This window comes from Physella acuta, unplaced genomic scaffold (assembly GCF_028476545.2).
Source record: "Physella acuta isolate Inbredline_101_S28 unplaced genomic scaffold, ASM2847654v3 ptg000010l, whole genome shotgun sequence".
Taxonomy (NCBI): Eukaryota; Metazoa; Mollusca; class Gastropoda; family Physidae; genus Physella; species Physella acuta.
The window spans coordinates 12,794-25,454 of NW_026731530.1; the positions used below are offsets into that span (position 1 = coordinate 12,794).

Sequence of the window (12,661 nt, forward strand, 5' to 3'; positions counted from 1 at the left end):
AATCTTTAAATCATGTGATATTTTCTCAAAATCCTGCAAGGCCGTGTAGTTCAACAATTGTATAAGATCAGCTATTTACAAGAAAAAAAAACGGTAATGCATATTAGAAATTGCTTGCCATACCTTACTCAAGTGGTATAAAAATGACATAATATTGTTATTATTATACAGGTTTAATGTAAATTAATTATACAAGTTTAGTGAATATTAATTATACAATTTACTGTATATTTTAAAACTGTAAAAAATGCATTATGACATGTCCTAGACCTTTAATGTGAGCTATTGCCATGTCATATTGTTACAGTATGACTGCTCTGTAGAAAAAAAGCACAACATCGTATTTTTCTTTTACGTCTTCAAGAGTTTTAAAATTAGTGAAATGAAAATATTTGCTTTTGTTTGTTAAACACTTTTTTTTAAATCTTAAAACGAAACCACTCCGTTTTCAAGTAGGTCACTTTGACCTGTTGTAACTTAACACCCGAGTCAGCTGACCATCGGCCACCCGGGGGTTCGGGTGGTTTAGCCAGGTTTCTTCAACACGACACGAACACTGTTTACCTTGCTCGAGTACACCTCCTCGCGGCCTGGTTCAAATTGGCCGGGCCTCGCTTCCCGCGAACAAAGCCTGGGGGAGGGGGTGGGGGGAGAGGGAAAAGCTGCACAAAAGGTGGAAGAGCAAGACGCGCCCTGACGCACAAAAGACGAGTTCTCTTGCCTGCAGAAGGTGCGGTCACTCGTCTTAGGGACTTCGGCACGTAGAAAGTAGAAAACATGGGGAGAGGGGTGGTGGAAGGGGCACAGATGACCCCTTGGGTCCTAATTTACCGTCCACCAATTTCCACGATAAACTGACCGTTGACTTTCGCTTCGTTGCACCCGTTGTCCAGCTAGAATGGGCCGTGACAATACTCCTTCTGTGACTCTCAAAACTGTGACTCTCACATATTTGACTCTAAAATAACTGGTATTTCAGATCTTCGCATGGTAAACACTAGGCGATAGTAAAGACATTTTCCAAACAGCTTAAGCTGTTAGTTAACTAGTTTCTGCTATCTGCAAGAGAACCAATTAAATCGATTTCTACAGGAAATATAAACATCAGGATTTCGACATCTGTGTAGAGAGCTATAATTGTGTGTCTGTGTCGTCAGTTATATATATATATATATATATATATATATATATATATATATATATATATATATATATTTATATATATATATATATATATATATATAATTTTGCGTTGTTTATTTTGTTAGATTTTGTGACTGGTTCAATTTCCATTTGAACTTTTATCATCTAACGCACCGGATGGTCTTGGGAGAGGGGCAAGATAGGTGCAATCAGGTAAACGTAATGGAACTGAAATAAAACGCCGGGGTCAGGCCTGCGAACCATTACTCAATCTCCTGCCAGATAAATTTTTTCCGGATGTGCCAAACTAGGTATGCCAGAAGGTAGGGAGGAAATATTTATATTCGGCGTCCGTAGGGGGAGGAGGGGACGTGGTGGTACATTGATAGGGGTGGGGTAGTAGTGCAATGAAAGGGGGAGGGTAGTATACCTATGTGGGTAGGGAGTGGTAAATTGATAAGGTGGGGTGGTATATTTTATAGTTTGAAGGGTTATATATTCCAATGAGTGAGGCGGAACTTTGAAATCTTTAAGGGTGGTACATTACTGGGGGTGGGGGTATATAGGAAGCGGGTTGAAGCGCAAAAGGTCAAGGCATGAAATGATAGACTGTAAGATAGAAGGACAAATGTGTGACAGCAGGGGCTAAAAGCGCCACACACGAACTTCGTCTCTCAGACCATGTACCCATTCAACCGGGCTCCCATCTAAAGTAGCACTTGGCCACAACAGCCATTTCACGTGAAAATGATGATGTTACTCATCGCCCTACAACCAGTGCTCAACACTGACTTAACATCACATTACCCAAATCAGGTTGATACATTGCTCCCACAGCCTATCTTGTACACTTAACAGCTGTTGCCACATTTGTTGTCATTTGCCTCGATTTATTTTTAAAAAAAAAACATATTCGGGTACCTCACCATTCTTTACGCTCGCCTACACACAATACATGACTATAAGAGTAAAATTAAAATGAAAAGAAAAACTCGTCAGCCTTTGCTTTGGATTGTACAAATGCATTCTAGTGTTCTAACATACTTGATAGTTGTTTTTTTTAATTTGTGTTATTTATTTTTTTAATTTGTGTTATTTATTTTTTTAATTAAATTTGAGTATCCCGATTCTGCGTGTCATCTCTGCGCGAGGCCCATGCTAATCTTCTCTGTATCGTTCCAATTTTATTATATGTACTGCGTGAACAGTTAAATTTGAGTATGTAGTATAAGTCTTATTTTGCACAGGAGTGAATGTTTATCATTAAAAATTTACGTTTCTTAAGAGATCATGTAAGTTTTATTAGTAATGGTTATCTATTTAAACTACAGACTAACAATACGTCTGAAAAATATGATATATAAAAGCAGACATACTTCAATAATAAAAAAACATATTTATGAAAATATAACAGATTAAAAATACTTTCTGTAATTTTTGTTGTTGAACCTCTTTGATATGATAACGATGTTTGTGCAAACAATGATAGGTTGTCTCCCATGGTTGATTTCACGGTTATAAATGAGTGGTAAAATAATATCAATAGAAAAAAAAAATCTTCATTATATATAACAATGAGTCAAATCTTATATATATATATATATATATATATATATATATATATATATATATATATATATATATATATAATCGGTGTTAATCTAGTTCTATAAATACTATATCTAGCAAACCTGACCTAGATGATTGCCTTCCATTATCCCCACCAGGGACAACTCGCCAAGTTTATCATGAGATGGGAGCTAACTCCCACCTCCTTATAGACCGGATATCTAGAGTTCCATGAAGTTAACGGATCAGGACTAATCTATCGGTGAGGTCACTCAAAAATGGCATGTCTTTTAGTTGATGGAAAACTCTTGTTTTTATCATAGGACTGCTTGACTTTTGTCAGAGGTTTTTCCCCTTATCGTAAAACTAACCCATATGAAAGAGGGGGGGGGTGCGTGTGAACCAGTATGTCGGGGCGAGTACCTTCGGTAGGCCTGCATGACTACATATTACTAAATATCTTCACACTAGATAAAAAAAACCCACTGAAATGAGGGAGGGGGTTGCGTGGGAACGAGTAAGTCAGAGTGAGTAGAGAAGATGTTGCCTAATTACAAAAGGAGCAACGTACTAAATGTGATCTCAAATAAAGACTGTTGTGTACTACAGAAGACAGAGTAAGACAGTGGGGATAGCTTTAGCAAGTAGGTTTTAAATAATAGCTCCTAGAGAGTTCTAAATAGTTCTTAGAGAGCACTTTCTGGATGTTAGTATTTAAAGGGGTATATGCTTCAAGTTAGCACTTTAAAAAAACCTTAATAAAAAACGTTTTAATTACAAGCTTTTATGTAATAATGCATTAAAAAGGAGAAGATAAATAATTTTCTTTTAATATATTTTAATACTCTACTAATCAAATAACTGTAAAGAATAGCGTAGATCACTATATTATCTATTGTATGCTTTTACTAATATTTAGGAAGCGACCCACGCGTTTCTTTAAATTTATTCAAATAATATAGTATTATAAAATAATTAAAGAAAATAATCTATTGTCTAATTACTAATTGTTAGTGCATTAGTACATAAAAGTTTGTAATTAACACACCCCTGCCTCCAACCCACCCCTACCTCCAACCCACCTCTACCTCCAACCCACCCCTATCTCCATCCCACCCCTACCCCCATTAACCTCTACCTCCATCCCACCCCTACCCCCATTAACCTCTACCTCCATCCCACCCCTACCCCCATTAACCTCTACCTCCATCCCACCCCTACCCCCATTAACCTCTACCTCCATCCCACCCCTACCCCCATTAACCTCTACCTCCATCCCACCCCTACCCCCATTAACCTCTACCTCCATCCCACCCCTACCCCCATTAACCTCTACCTCCATCCCACCCCTACCCCCATTAACCTCTACCTCCATCCCACCCCTACCCCCATTAACCTCTACCTCCATCCCACCCCTACCCCCATTAACCTCTACCTCCATCCCACCCCTACCCCCATTAACCTCTACCTCCATCCCACCCCTACCCCCATTAACCTCTACCTCCATCCCACCCCTACCCCCATTAACCTCTACCTCCATCCCACCCCTACCCCCATTAACCTCTACCTCCATCCCACCCCTACCCCCATTAACCTCTACCTCCATCCCACCCCTACCCCCATTAACCTCTACCTCCATCCCACCCCTACCCCCATTAACCTCTACCTCCATCCCACCCCTACCCCCATTAACCTCTACCTCCATCCCACCCCTACCCCCATTAACCTCTACCTCCATCCCACCCCTACCCCCATTAACCTCTACCTCCATCCCACCCCTACCCCCATTAACCTCTACCTCCATCCCACCCCTACCCCCATTAACCTCTACCTCCATCCCACCCCTACCCCCATTAACCTCTACCTCCATCCCACCCCTACCCCCATTAACCTCTACCTCCATCTCACCCCTACCTCCAACCCACTTCTGGCTCTATCAACACGTGCCTAAAATTCACCACTACCCCAACCCGCTCCTGCCGCCAACCCGCCCATACCAACAACCCGTCGCACCCCACAACCCGCCCCCACCTCCCACCCGCCATATCCCACTACAACCATTACAACCAACCCATATGTTATGAAGCCAATCATATCGCCCTTTCTCCCCGCCTTATCACAACACCCCGGTGCATTAGAGCGAATTAAGTCACGCCGCCTCCATTTAATCTAATCTCTTCCGACTGTACTCACCAATAAATACAACCTGATGCACGTGCTGGATGCCAGTGCTCACTCACAGCTTTCTTGTTTCACAAAGGGCGGAGGATTATGTAATCGCCCCGGCTACAGCAGTTTTTGACGAGCTGTGAGAATTGGGTAGGACAATTGTCGTTGAGGCTATGTGAAGTAATTCTTTGAGAGTTGGGTAGGACATTGGTCGTTGAGGTTATGTAAAGTAAAGCTTTGATAAACTGGGTAAGACATTTGTCGTTGAGGCTATGTGAAGTAAGTCTTTGAGAGTTGGGTAGGACATTGGTCGTTGACGTTATGTGAAGTAAATCTTTGATAAACTGTGTAGGACATTGGTCATTGAGGTTATGTAAAGTAAAGCTTTGATAAACTGGGTAAGACATTTGTCGTTGAGGCTATGTGAAGTAAGTCTTTGAGCATTGGGTAGGACATTGGTCGTTGAGGTTATGTGAAGTAAATCTTTGAAAGTTGAATAGGACATTGGTCCATAAGGCTATGTGAAGTAAGTCTTTGAGAGTTGGGTAGGACATTGGTCGTTGAGTTTATGTGAAGTAAAGCTTTGAGAGTTGGGTAGGGCATTGGTCGTTGAGGTATGTGAAATAAATCTTTGATAAACTGTGTAGGACATTAGTCGTTGAGGTTATGTCAAGTAAATTGTTGATAAACTGGATAGGACATTGATGGTTAAAGCTATGTGAAGTAAATCTTTAAGAGTTGGGTAGGACAGTGGTCCTCGAGGCCATGAGAAGTGAATCTTTGAGAACAGTTTTATCAGAAGATTAGTTACGTTTATGAGTTAATGTATATATCGTTCTTTTTAAATTTATTTCACTTTTGCACAGTTATCTTTTTGTCTATAAACACACACATATATATATATATATATATATATATATATATATATATATATATATATATATATATATATATATATATATATGTGTGTGTGTGTGTGTGTGTGTGTGTGTCTCATATATATATATATATATATATATATATATATATATATATATATATATATATATATATATATATATATATATATATATATATGTGTGTGTGTGTGTGTGTGTCTGCGTGTGTGTGCGTGTGTGCGTGTGTGTGCGTGTGTGTGTGTGTGCGTGTGTATATATAAACACTAGCTACTTGGATTTTTGGTTAACATTTAGGTAAGGAGTATATGCTTAGCGGTCACTGGGTCGACCAATTCCTTTCTTAAAGAGATAGAAAAGGAAAAGTCACTTAACTGTGAACTGCTGCCAGTAGTCCATAACCGCCGTCCTGATAGCCAGCAAACATAAAGATTTATTGTATTTTCCCGTCTGGTGCCATTAAATTCCAGCCCAATCACAACCTGACCTTTGCCTGATTATCTCCCTTGGTGATACACGATTCCAGCACCTGAGAAATATTTCCAAGGGGAGGTAATCTTTTTTTTTTCCCAAGCGGGATAACTTTTTCAAGAGGATGTGACTTTTTTTCAAGGGAAGTAACTTTTAAAAAAATATATGTGTGAGTTAAATAGATAGCGAGAGAGTGTTAGATTTTAAAGTGTATCTTTTAAACGTTTATCCACTAGGCGTTTTGGAGTCTAGGGACAAGACCTTATCTTCGCACCATCCTTGATTGCGCACTACTGCGCTAGAATTTTTTTTTCTTTCCCTGCGCAACTGTTTGGTTCAGTGAGTGCCGGGGCGCGCCTTATCTTAATTTATTTTTCGCTTTATGAAAATTGTGAAATATGAAATAAGTAGTCGTTTGATACGGAGGGACAGACGGATGGTGAAGGCAAGAGGCAATGTGCGGAGTGTTGAAATTCATGACTCAATTTTGTGATTGGGGGGGGGGGGGGGGGGAATGAACGATAACGTAACTTGTATATTTTTACTCTCCTAAATATCTCATTTAGTTTCATGAGATTTCTAAATGACATCTCATCATTGGAATAATTCAAAAAATAAATGTAGATATGATATCAGAAGCTGTTCTATTTTAAGGTGAATCATCATTGAACGTTTCAATATGGGATTTTTATCATTTGATGTAGCCTGACTTTCTTTGCCCACTTCTGCTATTGCTATAGCGTTCTACTTCTAACATTCGCTATAATTAACATATGCAAGATCCAATATATACTACAGCTGGTATGTGTTATAATCGACATGTGCAACAGTTGATATTTTCTAGTCTATAGATTCTTTTTCAGTGTTTTGAGGCTTCGTCTACTTATTTCTATACTTGATTTTCCTTAGAGACTTCTGTCCTTCATAGATGTTCAATCTCCTTTACTGGATTTTCAATCTTCATTGTTGGACCTTCAGTCTCTACCTACCCACGTGTCAGGTGTGTTTGGCTACCCCAAATCCCCGTCTTCAGTATTGCCCCCCACCCCCCGCCCCACCCCAATCCACAATATTCGATGCTGTGTCCTTGTGGGTGCACATCACCAGACCAAGCCTACATTCTACATCCACGTCCTTGTCATCTTTATCGTCGTAACTTCATACTGTCATCCACGGGCTCATGTTACATATTAACCAGAAACCACGGGCTGATGTTACATATTAACCAGAAACCACGGGCTGATGTTACATCGTATCCAGAAACCACGGGCTGATGTTACATAGTATCCAGAAACCACGGGCTGATGTTACATAGTATCCAGAAACCACGGGCTGATGTTACATAGTATCCAGAAACCACGGGCTGATGTTACATAGTATCCAGAAACCACGGGCTGATGTTACATCGTTTCCAGAAACCACTTACTGATGTTACATAGTATCCAGAAACCACGGGCTGATGTTGCATAGTATCCAGAAACCACGGGCTGATCTTGCATAGTATCCAGAAACCACTTACTGATGTTGCATAGTATCCAGAAACCACTTAGTGATGTTGCATAGTATCCAGAAACCACGGGCTGATCTTGCATAGTATCCAGAAAGGTTTTCAACCCTGATGGTGCAGGCCATAACATTACGTGTCTATATGTTTTACTTGGTGTATTGATGCCTACAAGAGCTACCTAAATTATAACTAACCTAATCATAATGATACATATCCATCAAGTAATTAATTTAATATTATGCTTTAAGACGGTAGCATCGATGTCCAGTATGTTGAATATTATCTACGTGTAACGATGTCCAGTATGTTACATGTCTACGTGTAACGATGCCCAGTATGTTACTTATTATCTACATTTGACGATGTTGTCTACGTGTAACGATGTTCATTATGTTACTTATCTAAGTGCAACGATGTCCAGTATGTTACATATTATCTACATGCAAAGGCGTAGCGAAGGGGGGGGGCGGGGGTGCTGACCGCACAGGGTGACACCATTTAGGGGGGGGTGACACCAAGGCAAAAAATAGCAAAATTTATAGCTAAAAATTTGAGGGGGGGGTGCAAATCGAAAATTTGATCGGGGGGGGGGGGGGGCTGCAAATCGAAAGTTTGAGGGGGTGCAAATCGAAAGTTTGAGGGGAGGATGCAAAACGAAAATTTGTCCCCGCGAAGGGTCGCTACGCCTCTGGGGAGGGGTGACACCATTAAGTGCCGCACCGGTGAGACCCGACCTCGCTACGCCACTGTCTACATATGACGATGTTGTCTACGTGTAACGATTTCCAGTATGCCTTGTCTACGTGCAGATACCAGACATTACGTGTTATGTGGTTGACGGACAAAAGACTTCGGATTCAGCAACTATGGAAATCTTGTTTTGGCTAACGAGGTGTCAATGTTGCTAAATCAACACACATTAACATGTTTTTCTATTTTTATAGACCAATCAGATTATAGAATCGACGTCATAGTTAGCGTAACATTTAAGAATATTAAGCATTTAATTAATTTAAATATTACGTTGAATGTTTTTAATTTGAATAGAGCGAGCTGCGTAAATTGGCCCCAAATTTATATGAACACCCAGTGTCCTCCAGAGTTCTTTGTTATGGGGCGCTTTACAGACTTAGCCGGAAATTTCCGGGTTCGCAAATAGGAACTGGTACTTTTTCTGTTGGACGATAAGGAAACGTTTCAAGAAGCGTTTGCCGTCTGCTAACGTTCTTTATCTTGACTCAACCCTGACCTAACTTTAAACTAAAAAAACTTTATTTTCAAGAAAGGCGAATCCCTCCATTTAAAAAAAAAATAAAAAAAAGTTCAGTCGAACTGTAAAAACATTTCAATGAATTCTCCCAATCTTTACACAGAGATATTTTATCTGTTATCTCCCCTGCCGGATAAAACCTACACTTGACTCACCAGAGGGAGGCACAGAGTCCCAGATAACAGATCTATAGCCCCGCAAATAAGCGAGATTTGATTTAGTTCTTTGGGGAGGCCGGGGGAGGTAATAAAGATAGCGCCGCTTTTTGACGACTGCTAAACTGGGGGAAGGATTAACTGCCCCTGCTTGCCAAAACACATCTTTAAGACTAGAGTTAGTGATGGTTGAGGGGTTTTTTTTTCTCTTGAGAGGAAAGTGTTTTCGGTACCAGAATTAGGAAGCTGTATAGAAACGATGGTTTTAATATTAAAATTGCGGAAATAGTTTAAAATATGTTTGATGTACTCATGGACGTAAAAGTTTCATTTTTATAAATACTTATATATATATATACATACATATAAATAAATAAATATATATATATATATATATATATATATATATATATATATATATATATATATATATATATATATGTGTGTGTGTGTGTGTGTGTGTTTGTGTGTGTGTGCGTGTCGTGATAGGTGGCGGGGTGCCACTACAAATGTGTTATTGTGCCCGTGGCGTCACACCTGACTTGGATCCGAACACAGGCTGGCTGTAGTGTTGGTTAATCAACACGACAACAAAGGTACCCATGGCGACAACAGCTTCGGCCTCACTGTTAGCTGGGTGGCCACTTCAGGTCAATGTACCAGGTGTGTTGCCATGGTTACAGTAGTTGATATTACAGTAGTTGATATTACAGTAGTTTATAATACAGTAGTTAATATTTCAGTAGTTGATGTTACAGTAGTTGATATTACAGTAGTTGATATTACAGTAGTTGATATTACAGTAGTTGATATTACAGTGGTTGATATTACAGTAGTTGATATTACAGTAGTTGATATTACAGTGGTTGATATTACAGTAGTTGATATTACAGTAGTTGATATTACAGTGGTTGATATTACAGTAGTTAATATTACAGTAGTTGATGTTACAGTAGTTGATATTACAGTAGTTGATATTACAGTAGTTGGTATTACAGTAGTTGATATTACAGTAGTTGATATTACAGTAGTTGATAATACAGTAGTTAATATTACAATAGTTGATATTACAGTAGTTGGCATTACAGTAGTTGGGTGGATTGAGTGGGTATGGGCATATAATTAGAGTTAAAATAAATCTGGGATTAAAGAGTGGTAATACAAAAATATTATAAGCAGCTTGGATGATATGTATAGCACAATGAGATATATCAAATCATTTTTCACTTTCAAAAATGTATATATATCCCCCACCGTTTTTATTTTAATAATTTTTATTTTATATTTATTTCAAACATTTTAAACAATAATAATTATTTATTTTGTAGTTTTATACAGTTTCAAAGACATGATCATAATTTTTTTTTATTTAGTTGAATGAATTGAGTAAAATGTTTTAGAAACCTCGACTAAAAATAAGGGATGCAACTCTGTTTCTTTTGATTGCTCAGTTTGCTGTCGCTCTATCCTTAGCTGTGAAGTCAAAAGTTAAAATAGTGACTATTAATAGCCAGCGAAAAAAAAAACTGATTGTGGGACAAATGGTCTTGTAATACTAATCCATGATTACTGTAATTTTTTATAATCCAAAATTGCCCCATACACCCCTATTGAAAATAATATGGTTGACTTAATAAGACTCCGATGTTAACATTGAATGATATTTAGATGGCCAGTTTTACCTCTCGAGAAATATAAACTTGAAAACAAATTAAAATTCTGAAAAATTTCCTTTCCTCTCCCCACCCAGACTTCTGACACTTTCATTTGACCTTCACCCCTTTTACTGTCATCCTTTGCAATTTTTTTTATAATCAAATACATGACATCATGTAAATATTCATTATGTACATTTGCAAAACCTTTCGTTTTCATTTGGTGTTCAAAATTATGTTAAAAAATTTGATGTTGATGTACTTGTTTTAATTGCAAATAAAAATATAAAAAAAAAAAAAAAAAAAAAAAAAAAAAAACAAATTAAAATGGCGCTTCAGGAAGAATTCTACAATAGTCCACAGTATATTGAAACGGCATCAGGAAATAAAGTTAGCAGACAGTCGGTTTTGTGTGGGAGCCAGAACATTGTCATAAATGGAAAGACTATTGTAATGACTGGATGTGTCATTAGAGGAGACTTGGCTAATGTGAGAATAGGGAGACATTGTATTATCAGTAAAAATGCTGTAATACGACCAGCTTTTAAAAAAAATTCAAAAGGTGTGGCATTTTTTCCTCTTCATATTGGTGACCATGTATTAATTGAAGAGGATTCTATAGTCAATGCTGCTCAAGTAGGATCATTTGTACACATAGGAAAAAACTGTGTCATTGGTCGAAGATCACTACTCAAAGATAACACAGTTGTACCTCCTGAAACAGTTGTTCCGCCTTTCACACTCTACTCCGGATCACCAGGGAAAATGACAGTTGATCTACCTGACTGTACACAGGATTTAATGATAGACATTACAGTCAATTACTACCAACACTTCAAGCCCCATGGAAAAGCAAAATGAAAACATTAATTTATTAACATCTATCAATTTCTCCTATTTATGTATTTTATGTTTAATGCTGACCTAGATCATTATTTATCCTGGTTTAAACTATGCTAAGTTGCTTTACAATTTATTATTTCTTCCAAAATAAAATGTAAAAATTCAGCTAAGATATTGTTCTTATAGCTTTTTAGTCCATATAATTTACGAGGTTTCATTTGTTTGTATGGTAACTGAATTTTTGCTCAGTTCATCTCTAGGGTGTCCTTTTATAAACCAGATTCATCAGAAGTAGGTTTGTCACATTGTGTTATACAGAGACACTCAGTGGTAGATACTGAGAGGTTGTGGTTACAAGGTTTTTACAAGGCTTAGTTTTGTTCCTATCCTCTTCTGGTTAATGCTATTGTGCTGTGAAAATAAATTGTCTGAAATAAAAATTAGTGACATAGCCACACAAAAAAAAACAAAGTGTCATTTAAACTCTGTGGATAATCCGGATAGTACAGGGGCCGGCAACCTGAGGCTCCTTTGACGTTCAGATGCGACTCTCCAGCTCCTTGCACACAAATTAATAGTTATATAGTCATTTTTTACTGGACGGTGGGGTACGACTTTACCATGCGTTCAGTGGGATGGAAGATAAGACTGGTGAGAACCATAAGCCTGATGAGAACCAAAGGATAGAAGCGAACGATGCAAGTTATTCAAACCGATATTTAAGCCAGTTAGTCGGCGTTTGCCGTGTTGAGGCCTGACTGGCTAATGGGAGACACCTCCTGAGCCGGTCATATCCGTAAAGAAAAAATAAAATAAAATACTTAAAAAAAACTTTTTAAAAAACCACGTTTTTCTTGTGGACTAAAAAGTAGAAAATAACTATTTACATACATTTGATGACAAAAAACGTGGGTACGTTCACCATCAAATTTCCCGACCCATCTGCCCGACCCACGTTTTTTGTCATCAAATGTATGTAAATA

At 38.2% G+C, this 12,661-nt stretch overlaps 1 protein-coding gene and 1 non-coding gene across 2 annotated transcripts; one reads left to right on the forward strand and one right to left on the reverse strand.

Moving 5' to 3' along the window:
- Window positions 1–2,248: 2,248 nt before the first annotated feature.
- LOC131931826 (U6 spliceosomal RNA) lies at window positions 2,249–2,349 on the reverse strand. The gene has a single exon (XR_009384372.1). It is a non-coding gene; the product is annotated as a U6 spliceosomal RNA (small nuclear RNA).
- An 8,806-nt stretch (window positions 2,350–11,155) lies between these two features.
- LOC131930016 (dynactin subunit 5-like) lies at window positions 11,156–12,133 on the forward strand. The gene has a single exon (XM_059286414.1). It carries the CDS (start codon window positions 11,163–11,165, stop codon window positions 11,694–11,696), a length of 534 nt encoding a protein of 177 aa, XP_059142397.1. The 5' UTR covers window positions 11,156–11,162; the 3' UTR covers window positions 11,697–12,133.
- Window positions 12,134–12,661: the final 528 nt, after the last annotated feature.

Coding starts and splice junctions, on each gene's coding strand:
- LOC131930016 (XM_059286414.1), top strand. CDS start 11,163: ATGGCGCTTCAGGAAGAATTCTACAATAGTCCACAGTATATTGAAACG.